The sequence below is a fragment of the Camarhynchus parvulus genome, chromosome 8 (genome assembly GCF_901933205.1).
Source record: "Camarhynchus parvulus chromosome 8, STF_HiC, whole genome shotgun sequence".
NCBI classification, from domain to species: Eukaryota; Metazoa; Chordata; class Aves; order Passeriformes; family Thraupidae; genus Camarhynchus; species Camarhynchus parvulus.
In genome coordinates, this window is record NC_044578.1 from 4,933,792 (window position 1) to 4,957,198 (window position 23,407).

Sequence of the window (23,407 nt, forward strand, 5' to 3'; positions counted from 1 at the left end):
TACAAATGAGGGCAGCTTGATCAGGCTGTTCTCCCTGAATCCCAGAGTAAAGACTAAGGTGCTGATGCTTGAGGCCTTGGGGTGATGCAAGATACTGTGCAAACAGTGCCCTGTTCCTCCTGCTCTGACTGCTCTGGGGCTCTGCTGCACTCCGGGGTTCGGCATTTTGGGGCTGAAGGATTAAAAAAAAAATTTAAAAGTATATATATATATATATATATATATATATATATATATCATATGCTCCAGTATATATAATATCCAGCTGGTCCCTAGCACAGGAAGGATATGGATCTGTTGGAGCAGGGCCTCAAGAGGACGCCAAGATCAGAGGGATGCTGTGAGAAAGGGCTGGGGGAGTTGGAACTGTTCCGCCTGGAGAAGAGAAGGCTTTGTGGTGACCTAACTGTGCCCTTCCAGCACCTGAAGGGAGACAAGACAGATGGAGAGAGGCCATTGACAAGGGCAGCAGTGACAGGACAAGGGGGAATGGCTGCAAACCAACTGAGGGCAGGTTTAGAGTAGGTACGAAGAAGAAATTCTTTCCTGTGGGGTGCTGAGGCCCTGGCACAAGGTGCCCAGAGAAGCTGTGGCCGCCCCTGGATCTCTGGGAGCGTCCCAGGCCACGCTGGACGGGGCTGGGACCAACGCGTTCGGGTGGGAGGTGTCCCTGCCATGACAAGGAGATTAAATGAGATGAGTTTTAATGTCCGTTCCAACGCAAACCGTTCTGTGTTTCTCTGGTAAAACTCTCATTTACCAGAACACGCACTGTACGTCTGTAACAGCTGTACAAGCGCACGATCACCCTCAGCCCCACTATGTGCCCTCACAGACCGCAGCCATCGCCGCGCTCGGGCTACCGCGGGCCCTTTAAGGGGGCGGGCGGCCGCGCACGCGGAAGCGCCGCGCGGGCCCTGATTGGTCGGTGCCAGGCGCGTCGCCGGCGGGGCAGTTGCTCCCCGAGGGGCGGGGGCAGAGGGGCTCAGCGGCGCCGCTGATTGGCCGGGGCCGCGCGGCGGTCGCGGCGCCTTTAAGGGAGCGGAGCGGCGGCTGCGGGGCCGCGGCGGTGCCGAGGTGTGCGGGGTGCCCGGCCCGGGGCCCGGGCGGGTGCGGGGCTCGGGGGGCGCGGCCGCGGGGCACCGGGCGGGGACCGCACCCGCCCCAGCGCTGCCCTTGTCCTCTTGCAGGAGGGTCGAGCCCCGGGGAGCTGATCCTCATCAGGCGGATGAATGGCGACGGCGGACGACCTCAAATTCCAAGGTAAAGGCGGTGTCGCAGGTGCGGACGCGGGGCTGGGCCCAGCTGGGGGAGCCGTCAGGCGCTGGAGGCTCTGGGAGCGTTCCTGAGCGTTCGCGGAAGAAAAACGTCCTGGGAGTTTTGTTTGTGGCGTCAGGATGGGGTCAGGTATCCTGAATTTTCTGAGATGGAGTTGTGCTGCTGGTCAGATAAAAAATGTAACCGGTGTTGACGGAAATCGTGGACTGAAATCCTTTGTGGTAGCAAGTGACAGCTGGAGAGGGGCAGACTGCTCTGTAACTTGCAAAAGGCCCCGGTTTCAGACTGCCTTAATTCTTCATGAAAAACTTCACGTCAATTTTTGGAGAATATTAAAAGTACCCCTTTCTCTAGGAGGCAGCTTTCCCTTCCCCTGCAGAGACCTGCTGGCCCTGGGCTGGGGGCTGTTGGCAGGGCAGGAAGGCAGGCTCCAGTCCTGCCAGTGTCACATCCTGCAGGCAGACTGGCAGGAAAAGCAGACTCACGCTTTATCAACTGACTACATGCTCATTTTGATCCGTGTCAGTTTGGACTTTAGGAAACAGATCGTACCCAACATGTCTAAACTAGTGGTTAATCTGTCTCAAGGTATTTATGCATTTATTTGAGCCATGAGAACAAAAATTTTAGTGTCTTGATCATCGCCTGTCTTGTAATGTACTTATTTGCAGAATTTGACGATGCAGCTAATTTGCTTGCAGCAAATCCTGATGCCACCACCATAAGCATCGATGAGCCAGTTGAAATCCCCAAGAATCAGCACAGCCACCTGCAGGAGCCGGGGAGGGAAGAGGATGATGAGTTACTGGGCACTGATGACTCTGATAAAACAGAGGTAATGCTCTCACCCTTATGGTGGAAGCCCGTGAGAAAGATGGAGAGAGACTTCTTACAAGAGCATGCAGAGAACAGGACAAGGGAATGGATTCAGACTAAAAGAGAAGAGGTTTAGATTGGTGTTAGGAAGAAATTCTATCCTGTGAGTGCGGGTGGTGAGACCCTGGCACAGGTTGCCCAGAGAAGCTGTGGCTGCACCATCCCTGGAAGTGTTCAAGGCCAGGCTTGGAGCAACCTGGGATAGTGGAAGGTGTCCCTGCCCATGGCAGGGGGATGGAGTGAGATGATCTTTAAGGCCCCTTCAATCACAGGCCGTTCTGTGGTTCTGACAGCAAAAGGAACTTGTCATGGTGGTGAGGGTGTGTGTTCCAGATGATGTGGCAGCAGGGAGTAGCAGGCTGCTCTTTACAACCTCAGGCCGTGCGTGGTTCTGCCTATGGGGAGATAAGAGACTGGCTGTCGACAGCTGTTGGAGGGGAAGAGGGAAACCATTACATAATCCTATCCTGTTATGTTTGTTTTCAGTTTGGGTACCAAAATCATGTGACTACTGTGTAAATGAATTAGTAATGCATAAATTGTGTGCTTGTAACGCTTTCCGTGTTGCCTTTCCCACCATCCAGCTGCTTGCAGGACAGAAGAAAAGTGCCCCTTTCTGGACTTTTGAGTACTACCAGACCTTCTTCGATGTGGACACATACCAGGTTAATACTCTGCTCCAGAGGAGAACTATTGTCTGAATTATGCCTTTTCCCTTTTTGCATTGTCAGTCAGACAAATCCTTATGTTTCATAGGTCCTGGACAGAATCAAAGGGTCAGTGTTCCCAGTTCCTGGGAAGAACTTTGTAAGGCTGTATATCCGCAGCAATCCTGACCTTTATGGTAGGTGTGAGGTGGGAGAAGTTACTTGCTGTGCTAAATATTTTGAGTCTGTATTACACTTTTACTTGCTGGCCTAGAGAGCAAGACAGCAGAGGAGGTGCTATTGATTGATTTTTTTTCCTTTTAAGGTCCATTTTGGATATGTGCTACACTCGTGTTCACCATTGCTGTTAGTGGCAATCTCTCAAATTTCTTCATCCATCTGGGCAAACCAACGTACCGCTATGTGCCTGAGTTCAGAAAAGGTTTGTAAGTAGTCGTTTGTGGGAGTTTTTTTGGTTGGTGTTTTTTTGGGGTGTTTTGGTTTGGTTTGGTTTTTTGGTGTATTTTTTTATGTGCAAATGAAGTAATATAAAACCAGGTCATGGCTTTGATTTAACACTTTAGTCTTTTGATTGATTGCTGTTTTTAAATTTTTAGACATGTGAAAGAAGCCCTTAAAATGGGCTGTGACTGGCAGAACCCTGTTTCTTCAGAGCATAAGCTAGTTTCAGGGTTTTAGAAGAGCAAGCAGGAGTAATTAGTTATTTTCTAGCCTTTGTGAATGTCTCCTTGTACAGAGAGTGAAAGCCCAGCATTGGGCACTGTGGTGCTTTGGTGGGGGCCTTGCTGGATCTGTGGCCTCCCAGGAACCTGCAGGCCTGAGGCAGAAAATGACCAGGTCAGATTATCACTGCTATCACCTACTTGAAGTGCTGGCGGAGCACTGGGTATAAACTAGATATAAATGCAAAGTTCTCAGTTTATTAATAATTCAAACTTCATCTTTTGGAAGTATCTTCCCAGGTAGCTTTCTAGTTTTTATGCTGAATGCTTCTACACCTTTGATTCTGGTAGGATTCAAAGTAGAACATTAAACCCTTTGTTGTGTTTCCAGTGTCCATAGCTGCTACAACGATTTATGCATACGCTTGGCTTGTTCCCCTTGCTCTCTGGGGATTCCTGATGTGGAGGAACAGTAAAGTCATGAACATTGTCTCCTACTCATTCCTGGAGATAGTGTGTGTGTATGGCTACTCCCTCTTCATTTACATTCCCACAGCGGTACGTATGGCTAAGAGTGCCCCTCTCACATATCCTGCCTGAGAAGGTCTGCTGTTTCTTATAATATTGTTGATATTTGTTGAAATTTTGGAGACTGGGAGAATCTTTTTCTCCTTTTCTTGAAGCTTGTCTAGTGTAAAGGTGTTTTGTGGGTGCTGGAAAAGCCCAGGACACATCATTTCCCCAGAGGCAGCAAAACCAAGCAAGGTGCTGCTGGTGAGCCTCAGGAATCAGGATGTTTGTGTCCCCAGGGAACACATGCTGATGGCTCCAAGGACAAGTTTCCCTGGCTGGGGACAGGCCTTGCAGGGAGTGGCATAACTTGGGATTCACCCTTGTGTCTGGGAGTAGAACTCATCACTGCTCTTACTCTTTCCTCCAGTAAGAGATGTGTCAGATTTAGGCACGAGTTTATTTGTGCACAAACGGAAGCGACGACGGTGTCACAGAACACACAGCCTCTTTGCCAGCCTTTTGCAAGCCTTTTGCTGCCTTTTGCAGATCTTGTGGATCATCCCCCAGAAGGTGGTGCGCTGGGTGCTGGTGGTGTTCTCGCTGTGCCTCTCGGGCTCCGTGCTGGTGATGACCTTCTGGCCCGCCGTCCGCGACGACAGCCGCCGGATCGCCGTGGCCACCGTGGCCACCATCCTGCTGCTGCATGCTCTGCTGGCTGTTGGATGCTTGGTGGGACACTGCCAGTCCTTTTCCCTGATCTCTTATTTCCTAGGATAGGTGGTGTTATGGGACAGGGAAGGAAGGGTTGGCTGGTCACAGGAAAACCTCTGTGGTGGTGTTCGCAGGAGTCCCAGGACGAGGGAAGAGATGAGAATCTTCACTCCATGTTTCAGAAGGCTGATTTATTATTTTATTATATATATTGTATTAAAACTATACTAAAGAATAGAAGAAAGGATTTCATCAGAAGGCTAGCAAGGAATAGAAAGGAATGATAATAAAATCTTGTGACTGCTCACACCCTCGACACAGGTGGCTGTCATTGGTCATCAAGTAAAAACAATTTCACATGCTGGGTAAACAATTCTCCAGAACACATTCCAAAGCTGAAGCTTCTTGGGAGAAAAGATCCTGGCAAAAGGATTTTTCATAAAATATGTCTGTGACAAACCTCCAGTGTAAAAATTGCAATTATTTTAAAGGTAGCAAAAATTGACACCAGTGTGACGCTGACAGTGCTGGTAATAAAATTAATAATCAATTATGGAGTCATAGAATATCTCCAAGTTGGAGGGTACCCATCAGGATCATTGAGTCCAATTCACCTGGAATTCGTCATAGTACCAGCAAAGCCTTAATGTTTATAGTATCCAGTTGCACTTTATATGCTTTAGAAGGATTAAATGTTCAATATAAAGTGTGGGCTTAGGAGTTTGAGCAGGTTTGTTTTCATACACAGTAAGTGTTAAAAAACAGAAGACCCTGAGGCCATTGAAATACACAATGAAGATTTAAATGATTTGTTTCCTTATTGCAGTGGGTAGAAGGGTGTCACCAGGCCTCAGTTTCCACAGCTTCCAGAGTAGATGGATCTGTGTATCTGTGTTTGATGGGTGTGGAAAGAAAGAGCTGGGATGAGGCAGCATTATATGTTTCTCTCTAAATATTTTTTTTCTGTGATAATGTAGGCATACTTTTTTGATGCCCCTGAACTGGATATTCCTGCACCTATTATCCCCATTATCCCTGCTCACAATGGAACAACAGTAATAACAAAGAGTCACTAAATAAGGTGAGAACCCTATCTAAACTTCCTTTTTCTGCAGTCATCACAGACATCTTGAAACTTTTCCCCATCACTATGGTTGAATGGAAAGGGGTTTAACAGACTAATTTTGCTAAATAGGGTCTCTATATAAATAAAATTTATTGACTTTGTTTCAGTTGTAGGTTTTAAGTGCAGATGTAAAAACTGAAAAGACTCTGAGGAACAGATATGTTATTTTCTTTGAAGTTTGATCTTGGCAAAGAAACTCACATGTAAACAAATAATATACTCAGTCCCAGAGGCCATTCCCTTACAAAAACCCCAAAGCATTTATTTGAATTTATTCTGCACAAGTGAAACTTAAGCAATAAACCGTTAGACTCCAGTTTTTTCCTTTTAATACAAAAAGCAGATTGGGTTTTTCCCCCTTGATGTTTGAGACAGTGTTTCAGAGCAGCAGCCCTGTGTGAGGACATGTGTGTAGGCTCTGGGCAGGGCTGACTCAGAGCTGAGCCATCCATCCCTCTGCACTGCATTCCTTCTCTGGGATGGCTTTGAGCATTTGCTTCCTGGCATCCAGGCCTGCTGCCAGCAGCAGATGACATTTGAATTCTGTTGGATAATTCTCTGGAGGAGGTCCAGGAACAGCCTAATAGCCAGGCCACTCCAAGTACACCAGCCTCAATTGTGTTTGTGAAAATCAGGGTATTTACGGAATAGAAACTATATTAGATTTAAAATAAATAATATAAAAATAGCCAAATGTGCCCAGTGAAAGGCACATTAAAAAATGACATAATCCAATCATGCAAGTCAATTTTAGTGGCTTTTCCTCCTGCAAAATCAGTTTTTTCATTCCGGATGCCTTATTAGAATCAATATGACCGTAATGGATTTTAGTATTGAGACTTAAATATGTGCCTTGTTGTGTCCTCTGGTGAGGAGCTGAAATATTCACTGGAATTATTTGTCTCTTTCAGATGACGGCACCAGTTTCTCCATCTAGACAGTAGTTTCTATTTTAGATTATTTTTTCACTGAAGACCTTGGAAACATCAAGGACAAGGGATGTGTTTTGCAGCAGGACGGACAGCGATGTCCCATGGACATATGGACATCTCCGTGTTCCAGGAGGAGAGTGAACCAGTGATCCCAGCCTCGAACAGAAAGGGGTTGTTGTTGTTTTCGTTGGGATTATTTTATGTTTTGTTTTTCTTGAATTCTGTGCCCGCCACACTGTTTTGCCTCTGAATAAAGCCTTCTGAAGGTGATGTGATTTGTACTTTTTGTGCGCAAAGCATCCTAACGCTCTGAAGCTGTGGGGAGGGTTTGGTCCAAGGCCTGGTGTTGTGATAGGACTGGACCCCCGTGAGGGAGGCCCGTGCCGCCAGCGAGGCTTTCAAAGTGTAAATAAACGAACGTAACGTGGACTAATGTGACAAGTCGTTTCCCGCCGGCCCGGCTGCATTCTGTCCCCTTAGACACAGAGGCGACCTCAGGCGGCCATGGCCGCGCGGGGAACGCCGGGACTTGTAGTTTTCACGGCGAGTGACGTCACTCGCTCTCTCCCGGGCAGCGGGCGTGCGCGCCCTCCCATTGGCTGCCGCCTGGGCGCGCGGCGGAAGTGTCGCGGGTCCCGCACGTGGGGCCGTTGGGCGGCGGCTTTGAACGGGCGGCCGGGCCGCGGCCATGGAGGGGGCGGCGGGCGGGCAGCGGGCGCTGCTCCGGCAGGTCGGTCCTCGGGCTGCGCTCCCTCAGGCGCATCCTCCCCGGCCCCGGCTCTATTCTCCCCGCAGGCGCTGGGCTGGCGGATGGTGTCGGTCCCCGGCCTCCTCATTGTGTCTCCCCTCAGGTTCTGTGGGGTGAGCCCCGCTCCCTTCGCGCCGCGCACCCCTCAGGCGCTGCGCTGGCGGGTCCCTGTCCCCTCCCGGTCCCTTCCGTTGTCACCGTGCAGGCACTGGGTTGGCGGGCTCCGGTCCCTCACGCTGTGTCCCCGCAGGTTCTGGGTTGGCGAGTGGCCGCCGCCGTGACCTGGTCCGTGCTGCTGCTGCCCCTCTGCACCGCGGCCTTCATCGTGCTCAGCGGCCTCGACCCGTTCCACCCGGTGCGCTGGATCTCCAGTAGGTGCCCGGCCGCGTCCTCCTGGTTTTGCTCTCACGCGTTTGTGTTTCTGGCTTTTTGTTGGGTTGTTTGGTTGTTTTTTTTTTTCTACACTCTGTTGTTTTGGGTTCAGTCCCAGATAACGGGAACTGACGGTGGCATTGTGTTACACTTATATTTCGAACAGTCTTTGACCATTGAAATGTTTCTGTGTTAGAGCTGCAGCAGCCACAGTCCACCCTAGGTGGGAATAAGTGTTGCAAGTTCATGTGAGTCTGTCCCTCACAGAATTAAAAAAACAGGTTAAGTGCTTTAGTTGTCTGTTCTGAGTTGTTGGACACGCTTCCCCTTCCTCCCTGTGCAGCTGCTGTTTCCATAGGCAGCTTCAGTTTTCTCTCCGGTGCATTGAATCCTAAGAGAAATTCCTGAAGCAGGCACCGTGCATGGTGAGAATAACTTCCCCTGAGTGCCTGCAATGAAAATAGAGAGATGTTTAGCTGAAAGCTCGATGCCCGTGATCATTGAGCTACTCCAGGCAGAGAGAACTGACTTCCTTCCTCCTTTGGAAATAGAAAAGCCCAAAAGAACCACTGTAAGACATTTCTTCCCTTTTTGGCATGGCTGGATGGCTGTAGCTTTTCGTAAATGAATGGAAATGTGATATTTGAGCCACAGTTTAATGTTTTGGTTTTTTTTAAACAAACTTCTGAGTGTTGATTTATAAGAAAACCAGTTATAAGCGTGTCAGATAGTTTCTATGAAGTTTAAATTTGCTTTTGTGCTGAAGTGTTGTGTAGCTGGGCAGACCTCATGTGGGATTAGAAAGTCCATTGACCATTACTCCCCTTTAGGCATTCAGTGGATTATTTTCCATTGCTTAAGTGCTCTTTTCTGTTACTTACTGCGTTGCTGCTGTGTTGTTGCAATTTTCTGAACAATATCTTTATTTTTTCAGATTCTTTCAATGATTTGTATACCTCTTATGTCATCTTTTGTATCTTCCTGATGTCTGTGGTGATAATAGTAATAAGCATCTTCAACGTTGAATTTTATGCAGGTGGGTTGTGTAAATTGTTGAACTGTCTTCGATACCTAAATTAGATAGGATGAGCATTTATAATTTAGTGACTGATCTTGACAATCGTGGGGTTTTTTCTCTTTTTCATTTTAATGAAAGATTTTATTGGTAAGAAGTAAAAATTATTTTTCTGCTTTTATTTACAGTGGTGCCATCGATACCATGCTCTCGATTAGCACTGATAGGGAAAATTATTCACCCTCAGCAAGTGATCCATTCCTTTGTTCATGCTATCATGGGAATGCTGGTTGCTTGGTGTGCTACAGTCATGACAAAAGGGAGGTTCCAGTTCCTTGCTGTGTCCTGCACACCTTCAGAAAGGTAATTGTGTGTGTGTCAAAGATAAACAAAGCATTTTTATTGCAAAATGTATTCACTGAGTATTTATTTCAAAAAGAATCTCAAGAATTTGGGTATTCTAAAACCTCAGCAATTATATGTTGATTTTCTTTATTAAAGGACAAAAAATGCTCCCCTTTGTAAATGTTACAATGCACAGAGAACTGGACCAGAAAAACTACATTTCCAGGATTCTTAATGGATTCTTCATTCTTGATGACAAGTTGGTTGTCACTTGAACTAAGTCCTGGTCTTGTGGTTAATGGCATGTTTCATGCATAAATTACAAAAACAGGAGGTGGGATTCCTACTTTAGCAAAAAACTTGCTGAGGTATCATCAGATGTACTGATCAGGAAAGTAAAATGAAAATTCTGAATTGAGTTTCCTAAGGCTTGAACAGCTTTTTGTTTTGAACTCAGAATTGATTCTAAGTTTTCTATTTTAGCCTAGAAGATGCTGTTCCTCAGATGTGCCTAAATGAGTATCACCTCTTCTTTCTTCTTTCTGGAGCTTTCTTGGGATACAGCTACAGCCTTTTCTTTCTTATTAACAACATGAATTATTTGCCATTTCCAATCATACAGGTAAGAGCTTTAAGCATCTTTGTAGAAAGACATGTGTAAGTGAAACAGTGCTCAAAAAAGCCTGGATAATTTATGAGTGTGGCAGCAGGAGCTGCCTGTGTGCAGCTGCTGTCACTGATAGATGAAGTGTACACCCAGCTTTAAGTGCCAGCACTGTTCATCCTACTCCTCCTGCTCAGCTCCTTTTAAGTGAACACAGAAACTGGGATGCTGTGACTCTTAACATTTACCCTACAGCCCTCTGATGCCTGTTAAAAGCTGGCTGAGGTGGCAGGTGAACTACAGGAAAAAGACAATGTGCACAAACTGAGTGTCAATTTCAGGAACTGACAACAAGGGTCATCTAAAAGCTGAAAATCTTGACAGTTAAAAAAAAAACCCCTTCAGTTCAAGTCTAAGTAGCACATTAAATCTTGCTTAGAGCTCCACATCCAAAGCTTTTTTGTGTGTGTAGCACTATGGAAACTAAAATCCCATTAATTCCTCTGGAGGAGTCCTGCAGAAATCTCTACCAGTGTGAAGCATCACCTTAAAAATATTTCTGTTGCTGCAGCCTCCCAGCAGCCATTAACTTTGCCTGATTCCCAGATTGACACAGTCCAGCCAATTTGGCAAGGGATGTCTTTAACCAAGGTTGGTTGTGTTATAGTGGAACATGTGAGCTGCATTATGCTGACCATTCAGTTCATCAGCAAACCAAGCAGCATTTTGGCAATGCTGTAGTTAGAATATTAAAAAAAAAATCTATTTCAATGTTGTTAATTCTCCTTTTTTTTGTTGTTGTTTCTTTGGGTTTTCAGTTTGGTTTTGGTTTTTTCCCCCTTTTTTCTTTTTTTTTTTCTTTTTTTTTTCCTAATGCCAGCTAGTAAAATAAAAAAAATAAATCACTTTGGTTGCATTTGCATAGTTTCATTTTCGTGGTTTCATTTGTCAGCTGGGTTGCTTCAATCATTTGGAAACATATATCATTTATTTGGAGGAAAGCATCAATGTTACATTGGTTTTGCTGCTTGGAGGGTTACTGACTCTGGAACTCAGGCTTGTCTGAATTTTCCCTACATTTTAATTGAACATTTAGAATGTAAATGAAATCTAGTAGATTAAATATGCCCTTTTTTCCCCCTTTATTTTGCATTAGACAGGATTATTTTGGTTTGTTCCCTTGTGTATTGAGTCAGTCTACCCTATTCTTCATTTTCACTGCTACAGGCAGGAAACAGAACTAGAAATTATTATAAAATGTCAGGAAAGATTGGGAACTTAATTAATAAATGTAACACCTGGAATTACCTTAAATTTAGTTTTTAATTGATCTAGACTTCAAGCTTTGAAGTACCTTGTTCTTTTTTGTTGTATTATTTTTATTAACTGTTTCATTGATTAGTTCTGCATGTGGAATACTAAACTATTTATTTTGTTTGGTTTTAGCAATACAAGTATTTACGTTTCAGAAGATCTTTGCCTCTGCTGATAAAACACAGTTGTGTGGAATCACTATATTTTGTTAGAAACTTCTGTGTCACATATTACTTTTTTGGTAAGGGTTCCTGAAATTCTGTATTTTTTTAATTTGTAATTCCTGTGTTTGAAAATTTTAATCAGTCAGGCTTTGGACTGCTGCTTCCATTGCCTGGTAGTGGAGCTGTGGTGTCCCAGAGCTGAGCCCGGCACTCCAGCTGTGGCCAGGACTTCACTGTAATGTGTAATGTTGCTGTCCCATCCCATTTTTTTAGGCAAAGATCAGCACTTTGGCTTTGCTCTTAGATGCCCTTTATATTATTTGGAGGGAGGCAGGATGGCTCCCTCCCATGTGAAAATGGAGTTTGGTCTATGGCAAAAAAAAATCTGTGCTGATGAAGATGATTGCACTGGACTTTGTAAAAATCAGGAATTCTTTGTTAGGGTTGTAATTATCCTCCCAAATGATGTCAAAATATGCAAGAACTGTTATCCCTTTATTTACATCAGGGGATAAATTAGAAGTATGGTGCTTCTATATCAGATTCCATTAAGTCTTTAAAAGCACTTTGCTGCTGCCTGGGCTGTAGTGAAAATTAATATTAAATTACTATTAACCCTCTTTTGTTAGTGAGGAAACACAATTAACTCACTGCTGAGAAGCAGCAATAAAAGAGGAAGTCTACATCTCTCAGTGTACAGCTGCTAGCCTGAAGCCTTTTTTCATTCTCTTTTTTGTGTTTCTTGAAACAAAGTAACCCCAAAGGCAGAGTCTTTCCTTGTCCACGTGAGTTAGAAGACCAGTCTCTTGTCTCTGCATGAATTCTGTTTTTATCTTTTTTTTTTTTGGCCTACTGTGTGTGTGTTTTGTAGTGTTGTATTTGTTTCAGAGTTTCTTTTTGAACCCCTAGGTTATATCCCAAAGGTATGGATATGTACCACGATGGGTCTTCATACAGACAGGTAGGAGGACATTGTGTTGGAAACTGGAATATTCTAGAGAGGTTCCTTTGCTGAGGAAGTGCAGCTGGGCAGCAGACTCAGTTCTTTGCCTCCCCACACAGAATGTGGGGAGCTCTGGGCTCTTCTGAAATGAATCCTAAAGGAACCAGCATCCCCTTGTAGGAACCATCTTGTCATTAAGATAATAATTAGGAAATCACCTTTTTTTTTTTTTTCTGTAAGTCTCTAAAGTATTAGAAAGGGGGAACACTCCAGATTGTGTCTATGAGTTTTATCTGATTTTCTATGGTGTTTTTTTGGGGGGAGAAGGGGGGAACAGCCTTATTTTCTTATGACTATTGTCTGTTTTAAAATAGGGAGGCTGGAGTTTTAATATGTTAATTGGCTAAAACTATAATCATTATTAATTAATATTTATTTTCATTAATTTTTCTTAATAAGAATACTAAAATACTTATATCCTCTTGGTTATTTTATCTGCAGTAAATTACATCCTCTTGACAGCCTGAGTGGCTTATTGGATCTCTCCTTGTTTTACCATACCTGGCTGAGTGGTGTGTTCCTTCTGATGACCTGGTACATTGCTTGGCTGCTCTTCAAAATCTATGCCACAGAGGTCAGTACTTGTGACAGTGCTCCAGTTACATCATCAGTGTGGCACAGATAATTCTTCCATTTCAAAAGCAGTTCTACTAGGAAATAACTCATTGTGAGTTCTTGAATTTTCACAGCATGCACTACAGATAGTAGCTGATAACTGAATGGTCAAGAGAGGCCTGGCATTAATTGACTTTTCCTTTCTTCTCATAGCAAGACCTGTGCTCCTTACAAAATTCATGTTTTGTTCCTGCTGCCTCCTCCTCTTACACCTCTGTTTCTGTTTCCAGATATTTCCTTAGAAAGGAGAAAATTGTTCCTCTAACTTGATTTTAATTTTTTAAAATTAAAACACTGTGAGACTCTTGATAAAAGAGGAAAAAAAAGTGAGGTGTAAATCCTGGGTCAATGTATTGGTGCAATGTACTCATGGAATGAAATGGCAAATACAGTGCTGCTGGGGTGTTTAATTAGCTTTAATTAGAAAGGTGTAGTTGTGACTACATTGAAAAAAAATCAACAATGAGTCAAACATGACAACAGCTCTGAGGTGTGAGCAACCTGTCTCAAAGGATAATAACAAGCACCATGAACACCTTGTCAACATCTCTAATTACTGTATTGCTTATAAAACTGGAAGACAAAAGAAATCATCCATCTGTGAAAGTCTAAAATGGACTTTGCCGTTTTGGCTGATGTAAAAAGATTTGTTTATCCACGTGGTTTTGTTTTTCTTAATGAGCTAAATAACTTCCAAAGTTGCTTTTAAATATTTGCGTAGTGTTAACTGAAAAGCCAGGAAAGAAATTGTCAGATTAGCCACCTGAGCACATTTATTTGAAGATAAAGATATCTGGATTTTCTATGATTTCTCATTTTTAAATGAAAGGAGTAAACTCTTTTTGTTTCTATGTTAGAAATTCCAGGCCAGTTTACTGGTCTTTCATAAGATTTTCTTGTGCTTTCCTCTGTATAACATAAATTTTGATGTTTGTATTTAGAGCCATCATTTTCCCATTCAACCAACATTTGCTCAGGAGACAGACCAGTGCCTGCCTAAAATCTTAAACAGCAATCCTCCCCTCCTTATAAAGGTAATTGAACTCCTGCCTCTTCCTGACAGGTGTGTGCTGAAAAGGTGTTTTTCAGAGCACCCAGTCACATCTTCCAGGTACCAGTTCTGGTCACTGAGGTGTTAGTTCCTTGAGAAGCTGCCTCAGAGCACTCACAGGCTGTTGCATTTAATGATGAAAATTTGTTTAGTGGTGACATCTGCTGGTGCTCACCACGCTGTTGCTGTTAGCTGAAGATTCATTTTGTTAGAGGTTAGATCTGTGTGCAGCAGAAGTTTCATGGTGTGTACTGATGCAAAACCAGCAGCTTAGTGGCATTCAGGTCTTTGTAACTCAACTTTGAGTCTTGTCACATAAGTAGGTGTTTTCTCAAACCTTTGTACTCTCAACATCTTGTCCCTGCAACATATATTTGAGCTCTTAACATGTGTGTTCTCTCTTGAAATTAAAAATAAATCCATATTTAGGTTGGAAGTTTTTTTTTTTTTTTTTAATAAAAGGCAATAGTAAAAAGCTACTTAAAACCTCTGAGTAAAGAAGAGGAATTTTGTCTATAGTAAACATTAATAGGACTTACTGATTATAACACTTAGAAATTGGAGACCTCATTTAAAATGTATTATGTAAATAAAGATAAGAATATTCACTTGCACATGCAAATTCTACCTTTACTGATTTTACAGATTTCTGATAAAGCTGGACATATAATTGGCTGCAATGCCTTTTTAAGCTTTGATGCATTATCTGAGGATAGGTGGGGAAGAGTTGAGCACAAACAATTGAAGAAACAGGAAATCTAATACATTATCTCAGATATCATTAAAATGTCCAATTTATAATAGAATTTTAAATATTGAGAGAAATCTGGTTTATTTTTAGTTTAGCACATTAATTGCTTAATCACAAGAAAAAGCAGTGGTAGGTTGGTCCCATAAGGCACTGACCCTAAAACTATAGTTGAGTTCTGGTTTGCAAAAACGGTTCTTTTCTTAGACTTTTTAGTGTCTTAATATCTTTCTGCCTGAGCTATTAGAATAAAACAAGTGTTAGATCTTCTTGAACTCCTGAGAGCTGACATATCACTAAAGCTCTTACCAGCTCTGCAGCCCCACCCAGGGTGGTTTTGGGGATTTGCCTCCATTCTCTTTCTGTTACATGACTGGTTTAGGCAGTGTGAACTCATTCTTTGGTAAGGATTGATTTTGTATGGATAACTACATATGTTTAAAGCAAATGCAGTGGATTTTGCATGCACTAAAATAATTTTTCTTTGTAGTTTTTAGCCTTGCAAGACTTGATGTTACTTTCTCAGTATTCTCCTGTTCGCCGACAGGAAGTCTTTAGCCTCAGTCAGCCAGGTAATTATAAAAATTATTTTTGTTGATTCTTTTTTTTTAAATCATTAGTCAAACACTCTTAGAAATGATGTAATGTTGTAAGGTATGCTGCACAAGCCAGGAGCCTCTTCCCTGTGGTGCCTTTTCCAACAGGCTGCTTAGTTATCTATGTTCATATTGTTTCACCTGCTAAACTTAACCAGTTATGGTGTCTGTTGGATTTAATGACAGCCAGGACGAAACACAGGTTTAGGATTTTGAAAGCAAGGCCCACTTCACCCCACCAGTCGGTCAGTCCAGACTGGATAACCTAACAGATGTGTATGGAAGCTGAATATTGAGGTGTGTGTGAGTGAGGGGAAATCAGGTACAAATACTGAGTCACCACTGCAGCTGTGAGAGCAAACACTGGCTGGAACTTCAGTTAGTGCACAGTCCTTTTGCTGTACTCAGATATGGCAGAGGGGGTCAATTAAAACTGCTTAGAAGCCCTCAGGAACTTTTTGTAGCGCCTTATCAGGAATTCTAGTGTTTGTACTGCTTCAAAACTGTGTTGACATCACCAGTGGTATTTGTTCATTTTCGCTGTTCAGTGATTTCAGATCTGATGGGCCGAACTGTCTGTGTTGCCTGCTTGCTTAGCAGGTTTCACTGAGCTCTTTTTAGAGTTATCCATTGATTCTGTCCATGTTTTCATCTTCTCTCACTACAAACAAGCTGTCACAGTGGAAATGCCCTGTGGCGTTTTAGAAGCTGAGTGGCACTGTGACAGTGAGGCTCCTGCTGAGAGCATGTGGGCGCTGTCAGAGGGATGCAGGGAGGAGCAGCTGGGTTAAACTCTGCTCTTTGTGTGCACTGCCAGGTGGGCACCCACACAACTGGACTGCAATATCCCGGGAGTGTTTGAGTCTCCTCAGTGACCTGACTCAGAGGCTGATTGCACAGCAGGAAGCAGCAGCAGCAAATGGGAGAGCAAAGCCACCAGTGGGAGAGCTGAAAGTACCTCCACAGACTCCAGGTATGTGAGAAAGTGCTCATAAAGGTTTGTAAAGTATGAAGGTAGCAATAGATACCTTCGTCTCAATTATATTTTATGAGGAAAATGAGGGATTTCTGCAAATAAATACAGACAAAAAAGATCCTCCCCCAATTTGTGTTGAAGTATTCCCAAAATAGCTAGAAAACTTGCAGTTATCATGTTTACTCAGTTTGTTTACGTGCATGATATATTCAATACAGTATTTTTTCCATACTTGCATGAATAAAAAAAGTCTGATTATCACAGTTTCAGTAAGTGGTTCAGCACAGCACAGGGAGAATTTTAAGTCTTGCCAAGAGATGCTCTGTAATTTGCATAACTGCTCTTATGATTAGTTTAAGATGGTAAAATTAGGTTCTGTTTATGTTTGTGTGATTCACTAATATCACTGTAGAGTGGGGAAAGCCCAGTCTGACTCCTGAGCTGTGAGCAGCCTCCAGGCATTTTGAGTGTTTTACTTGCCAGACTTGGGCATCATTCCTGGCAACACAGCTGTGTTAGCACAAGGCTGCCAGGTAATGGAATCCCTTAGCAGGCAGTGCCCTGGCAACAGCAGGCACTGTTGGTATGTCACAGGTGAATTTCTTCTCGTGCTGCTGATCCTTGGATTTGCAGACAGACATGCTTTTTCTTACATGCCAATCAGAATGACTTTTCATTCTTCTATGGACAGCCTTTTTTCTAGTACTTAATGCTAAGAGCCCACTTTATGTACATAGGTATCAGGGTGTTGTAATATTGGCTAGCAGGAGTAAAATAAATAAATCCAGAAGATTTATTTAAATTATTTTTATATTTATATTTTATATTTATTTTCTCATCACTTGCTGTTTTTAAGCTGATGAGCTTTGAAAACGCTCTGTGCTTATGTTGATGTGTACTTTGCAAGACCAGAGTGCTAACCATGTCCTTTCATATTAGCTCTGGTACAGAAGTTGTTGAAATAGCAATCAAATAACAAACCCATCTCCTGTGTCACTGTGCCAGCCTGTTGTCTTCATGCAGTGTGTTCTTTGTCACTAGGAGCTGCTGGGATAGAAGATATGTCATTCCAGTCACAGAGGTCCAACATTGTTCTCAGAGCCTCCATGTCTCCCCTGGTTAAGCCATCCCTGATGCCTGTGAAGACATCTCCTGGCTCTGATGTTGGTTCACCTTTCAGCTCTCCTGCTTTAAGTTACAAGATGGGAGTTGTGGATGTAAAGTCTCCTTGGCATGGAACAGTCCAAACTCCCCATGTCACGAGGAGGGGACCAAAGCTGTGGACGTCGGTTTCAGGTAGAGATTCTACCACAGCACTTGAGCCTCAGAGCCATAAGTGTAGTGGCCTTGTCAGTGGAGAGCTGCATTGTGAGGATTAAGGGGACAGCAATCAGTTTTTTTGAAGATAGTGTATTTTTTTTCTTGCAGATCAGCAAATGAATGGTTCCCACCATGAACCCTCCCCAGTGCTCCCTGCTGCAAGAACTGGGAGTGAGGCAGTGCAGCCAAGATTTATTTACACATGGCTTCAGAACAAGCAAGAACAGGTGGAGTAAAATTTCAGTGCATAGGGGGTGCAGCTTAGGTGATACCTCTCTGGAAGAATTTTCCCCTTTAAGGAATGAATTCTTCCTTCTCTACTTAGCTTATATACCACAAATCCTTCCCTCCACTCCCAATGCCTTTTTGCTGTGTGAGGGTGGTAGGGTTGAGAAGGACCAACTGTGCATGCCTTAAATAAATGCAGACGATATGTTTAATCTTTTGTTTCTTTTCAGATAAAAAACTTCTTGTCCAAACGGGCGTTGATAATGTATTTCTTCAGCAAGGTAAGGGTGGTCCTGTGTTTGAGACACAAGTAATGACTTTAAATCCTGTATTTTCATCTAAAGCTTTCCATAAGTACAACTTCTTGCTTGCTGTGGGTTTCACAGCAGGATTGTCCCATACCTGCAGAAAATAAGAATAACAATGCTTTTTTAAACTCATCTGATTAGAAACTGCATTTTACTTAAAGTGTTCTTAGCCCTTGAACACAAGATAGTGTATATCCTTTTTTCCCCTTCTTTTTTTTCCCTCCTCAATTACAATTGTAGCATTGTGGGCAGCTTCTCTCCAAAAAGAATTTTACTTTAGATCAAATTTTTCTAGCTATTTCCCAAGATCTGTTGGCTTTGCAGGTTTGTTCTGAAAGCTGCAAGTTTGGCAATATTATTTATAAAGTGCACTCACAGCACTTTGGTTTCTTTCTCAGCACCCAGAAGCCTCCATCCAGGCTGTTTTCTGTGATGCCCAAATGCACATCTGGGCTTTGGAAGGTAAGTGGTTTCCAGGTGATCCACTCTGTTGGTTCATGGAAAACTCTCTGGGCTCTGTGCTTTATAAATGTACCAATAAAAATCTTTGAAATGCTTTTGACAAAAACACAACTGCATTTCAGACACCAACATGACTAAAGTGTCATTCACTTGTTAGTTTTGAGATCCCATGTGAGATCTTACTTTATGTTCTGTACAGATTCCTAAACTTGATTTCTGGTGCTTCTCTCTCATGTGAACCCATGTATCACTTTTATATTTTTTCTAGTGACAGGTTTATGATGCCTTTTTACAACAGCTTTTTTGACTAAAGGCTCTGGGTCTTTGTTTATCAGAGAGCTGAGGGAAGCACTCAGATAATAATTAGCAAATAAACAAAAAGATGGTTTGCAGAGAATTAGAAGAACAATGACAGTATGAAATTACATTTTGGATTTTTGTTGTTTCTTTCAAAGTTGTGAGTAAATACTGATATTGATAGAATCTTCTATTACATTTGACTGTGCAAAGTTGATCAATTTCCTTGGTGATGTGTTTTATGGGCAGATGTGCCATGCTGTGTCAGATTGAAGGTGATGGTTTGGGATGTACAGTCTGGAGATGAGAATCACACATAATTTTTATATAATCTCTCTTGCTTTACCAACCTCAAGCTATTATACACCTGTCAAACCAGTGAGTGGTCCAGAGCTGAAGTGACTTTCAGCTGGCAGCAGCAAGTCCTGAGGTATTCCAGCACACTGGTGTAACCTTCAGGCAACACCATGATCTCTGATACTGAATTCTCACCTTTTGAAGCATGAATTACAACAAATTTCTTTTTTTTTTAAAGGTCTGTCTCACTTGGTAGCAGCCTCCTTCACTGAAGACCAGTTTGGAGTTGTCCAAACTACACTGCCAGCTATCTTGAATACATTACTGACTCTTCAGGAGGTAAAACTTAACTTTTCCTTGCTGCAAGGCAAGTTTAGGAGAGGAGGAGGGGTCCTGTTGATTTTACATAATAACCTTGCTGACTAGTCATAACATTGAAGTTGCTGCCACTAAAAGAGCTCTTCTGCAGTTAATCTAACCAAAACAGCTGGTTGCCACTATGTACACTATGAAACAGCTGAATAAAAAAAAACCTGTTGGTTTTTTTAAATGTGGAAGGAGAAAATATGCAATGTTTAATTTTAAAGAAATGCTACTGTGTGCTCAGTTGAAGAGTTTATTTCAGGGATGCAGCAATTCTAATACCATATCTTTTGCAGAGTTAGAACTTAATCTTTATTTGTTGCACACAATTCCTGGTGCAACATGGAGCACTTGGAGACATTGCAAATCTCAAGAGATAAAATCTGTGTCTCTGCTAATAGTGAGACACTACTCTCAAATTACTGATGTTTGTGTAATGTGTTTTAAAAAATCCAGATTTATTTCCAAGGCTATCCATGTCCTATTAACATAACCATTTCACACTGCCCTAATGGAGGTTCTTGGAAAGAATTTAGAGGTTATTAAAGTTTTTCAGTGCAAGTCATCTATTCCAAGAACAGGCACCAGGGGAAAAGAAAGCCAATGCCCTTGTTTGTGAAAGAAACAAGTCATAATACAGGATAGAATTGTGTTTTTCCTGCAGCATGTGATGTTCTTAGCTTAAGACTCAGTAACAGAGAATCTAATTTCACAAAAACTTGGTTCTGTGTTCCTGTTGATGACTGGGAAATGCTCAGTCTCCAGAACATTTTTGTGTCTTGGTGGAATTTCTGAACTTGCACTTTGTTTTTGCTTTATTTGACACAAACATGTCTCTAGTTACATTATGAAAGAATTGAACAGATGACAGGAATCTGTTTGTTTTTCTCAATCAGGTCGTAGACAGACATTTCAAACTGCCACATGTTTCTAGCAAACCTCCCCGGATTTCAGGGAGCCTGGTGGACACATCCTACAAAACACTACGATTTGCACTTAGAGCATCTCTGAAAACAGCCCTCTACAGGATAACTACTGTCTTTGGAGAACACTTGAAGTAAGAACTTCCTCATGATTGCTTCCTTGTTAAATTTAGTTTAATTAATATTATTGTAGGACCTGTGAAAAATCAAAATTTAGGGGAAAAAAATCCCTTCTGGTCATTATTATAATGTGGTATTTTAGTTTTGTTTTTTTTATTTGTGGAACCTTAAAAAGTTCCTGTGTAGATATATGGTCCCCCTTCAAATTCAGTATTCATAGATTTCTGGGCAATTTTTCTTAGTGACTTTTCATGAACTCTTTAGAAGCAGTTCATGAATACCACTTGTTTAATAAATCTGAGCTGCTGAAAAGAAGATAAATCAGCTAGAGGCAATTGTTCTGCAGGGAGAAAATCCTATGAGGGGTCCAAATAATGAAATTCCATTGCTGCCTGATTGTCCAACAGCTCTTCCTCAGCCACTCTCTCAGCAGGCAAACTTCCATACTTGGCCTTAGAATATGTGGGACTGAAACTTCCTGTAGTATCTGCCCATCTCTCCCTCTGGGGATGAAATGTCCCTCAGTTTAGAAGTGCTCAGTATACAGGAGGGATCATTTTAGGAGATTCTTCCTTACCTGAATAATCCTTGCAAGTGAATCAGTTGCTGTTTAGAGGTAAGGAAGTGGGCAAGGTTTCCTGGTATAGGTATTTTTTAGAAGCTGTTGAGGATAAGAATTGACAGTTTCAAGGCTTAATATGCTTCTTTGTCTTGGAACATAGATGGTTTTTCATAAAATTTAGCTTCAGTGTAATTGATTTCAATGTACACTCAATTTTGGCATGAGACTTTATTTTTGTGCTGTATTACTTCTAATGTAAAATGTTCTGCATTTGTTTCTAGTGCTGTACAAGTGTCTACAGAACATAAGAAAAGACTTCAGCAATTCCTGGACTACAAAGAATAAATTTTGATGCAGCTGCAGTTGGTTTTTTCCAAGACTTTTGCTAAGAAGAAAGTGGGACTAATGAAGCTTTTTACTTTGGCTTTTTGGAAAAGCATATGGAAGTATAAGTTGCAGAACAAAACTTTGAGAACTGTAGAAGAGTTCTTATGGGTTTGGATCATTTTTTGTACAATAAAACTTGTAAAATTCATCTTGCCTTCTTTTAATATCACTTACAAATGAGAAAGTGCCAGTTCTTCTTTCTAGGTAAGACTATGACATTTAAGATTGCCAGAGTTATTTTGACACTCAGATCTTTCATTATTTTTCACACTGTGTTCTTTCCCTACTCTCTTCTGTTAAGGGGCTGAGGAGAGATTCACATAGATACTTAGTGCTTAAGTGCTTCATAAATTTAGTTGATAACACTTTAAGATCAAGAGTGGAGTTTAAGTGTAGGAAACAGATGTGCCCAGGAATAAAACATGCTGCTCCTCTGTAAGCTGGAAATGTTCCTTCAGAGTAAAATGGGTGTGCAGAAAGGCATTATTAGCACACAAATACTGCCTGGAAAGTGAGCAGCTCAGATTTTATCTTTAAGGTGACTTAGCAAACCAAGTTCTGATCTATACAGAAACTTACAGGATACAGTACTGCATTTAGTAAAACTCCCAAGTAATGATACTGGGAATTAAAGTTTAGATCAACAGCTTTCTGTTTGGGGGATAGGAAGGATGTTTGCAGCACATCCAAATTTTTCAAAATGGTACACATTATTGGTAGATTCTGGTGAAAAATATTGCTTTTTTAAAAGCTTTTAATCTGAAAACCTATCTAAAAAATTTGAAAATTAACTACTCAGTTTTTAAACAGGCTCCAGTTACTGTGATACCTATATTGGAAAATGTGTGGGGTGTGAAGATGAGAACAGTAAGCTAAATGGTCTTGCAAATGAATTTAGTTTGATAAGGGGAAACAAAAATATAATTTTCCTTCAGTGCTGTTAATTCTATAGTTCTTATTGTGTGGTTTTATGTTTATTTTTTTTTAACAGAGGACCCAAGATTTGAGGATGGCCATGATGTTAGTTATGTTGGTGTGATGCAGCTGTGTAGTAATAGGGTGTCTGTAAGGTTTGGGTAAAAGAGAAACCCCTGAATTTCCAGTGAGAACTGCATATTGCTTTCTTCAGTACAGAGAGGTAATTTTTTGTAGTGCAGACACTGCAGATGTTAGATTTGGTAGTTAAAATGAGAATTATATTGTTCTTTTTGCATTGAGATGGCCCATAGCAAAGGCACTAAGGTGATAGATAGCCTTTCACAATGTTTAAAGGTTAAGCTAAAGCTTCCCCATGCTTGACTTCTACCACAGGTAGAAGCTTTTTGACTTGTCTGACTTATTAAATAATTTATTTTGCATATTTTTTGGCATTGCAATGTGCACCTGATGCTTTAGCTGGTACCTCAGGTGTAACTGGTAACCCAAATACTGCAGCTGAAAGTTTCAAATAAATTTTCACAGTTTTGAACAGGTGCAGTATTTTTTTTATTGCTGTGGTATTTTCTGCAACACTCCCACAGCCATAAACTGCAAGTTCTAATTAAGTGTTACAGTTCTGAACAACAGGCTTAAAATGTAGATGACTTTTTGATGGCAAAGTGGTTGAGCTCTGTCCTTGTGTTGCAGCAGAGATTTGCACATATCTGCTAATGTGTGTGTGATTCAAAGCATTCTCCCTATGACAGAAAAGCTTTCAAAAGCTGATTGCTTTGTGGTTTCTTTAACAGCTCCAATATTTAAAGAGCTGAAGACTTTTTTTTTTAAGCCTTAACTTAAAAGTGCATCTTTAACAATATCTCATGCCTGTGAATCACGGTGTACAA

General features: G+C 41.9%; 2 protein-coding genes across 4 annotated transcripts; both read left to right on the top strand.

Moving 5' to 3' along the window:
• Nucleotides 1-1,007: 1,007 nt before the first annotated feature.
• Nucleotides 1,008-7,041, top strand: YIPF1 (Yip1 domain family member 1). Of its 3 annotated transcripts, none has more exons than XM_030953390.1 (10): nt 1,008-1,077; nt 1,191-1,263; nt 1,950-2,113; nt 2,739-2,819; nt 2,911-2,998; nt 3,127-3,243; nt 3,876-4,042; nt 4,544-4,726; nt 5,686-5,789; nt 6,746-7,041. In XM_030953390.1, the coding sequence occupies exons 2-9, from the start codon at nt 1,233-1,235 to the stop codon at nt 5,782-5,784; spliced, it is 930 nt and encodes a 309-aa protein (XP_030809250.1). In that variant the 5' UTR covers nt 1,008-1,077; nt 1,191-1,232; the 3' UTR covers nt 5,785-5,789; nt 6,746-7,041. The 3 variants fall into 3 exon arrangements, with proteins under 3 accessions (XP_030809250.1, XP_030809251.1, XP_030809252.1); XM_030953391.1 differs by having other exon boundaries at nt 1,015-1,077; nt 1,980-2,113; nt 6,746-6,806; XM_030953392.1 differs by lacking the exon at nt 1,008-1,077 and having other exon boundaries at nt 1,112-1,263; nt 1,980-2,113; nt 6,746-6,806.
• A 396-nt stretch (nt 7,042-7,437) lies between these two features.
• On the top strand, nt 7,438-23,407 carry NDC1 (NDC1 transmembrane nucleoporin). The gene is made up of 18 exons (XM_030953895.1): nt 7,438-7,496; nt 7,765-7,885; nt 8,821-8,922; nt 9,090-9,264; nt 9,730-9,868; nt 11,297-11,405; nt 12,238-12,289; nt 12,773-12,905; nt 13,888-13,980; nt 15,236-15,317; nt 16,159-16,314; nt 17,359-17,613; nt 17,746-17,864; nt 18,096-18,146; nt 18,572-18,635; nt 19,468-19,568; nt 20,489-20,649; nt 21,479-23,407. Exons 1-18 carry the CDS (start codon nt 7,455-7,457, stop codon nt 21,540-21,542), a joined length of 2,019 nt encoding a protein of 672 aa, XP_030809755.1. The 5' UTR covers nt 7,438-7,454; the 3' UTR covers nt 21,543-23,407.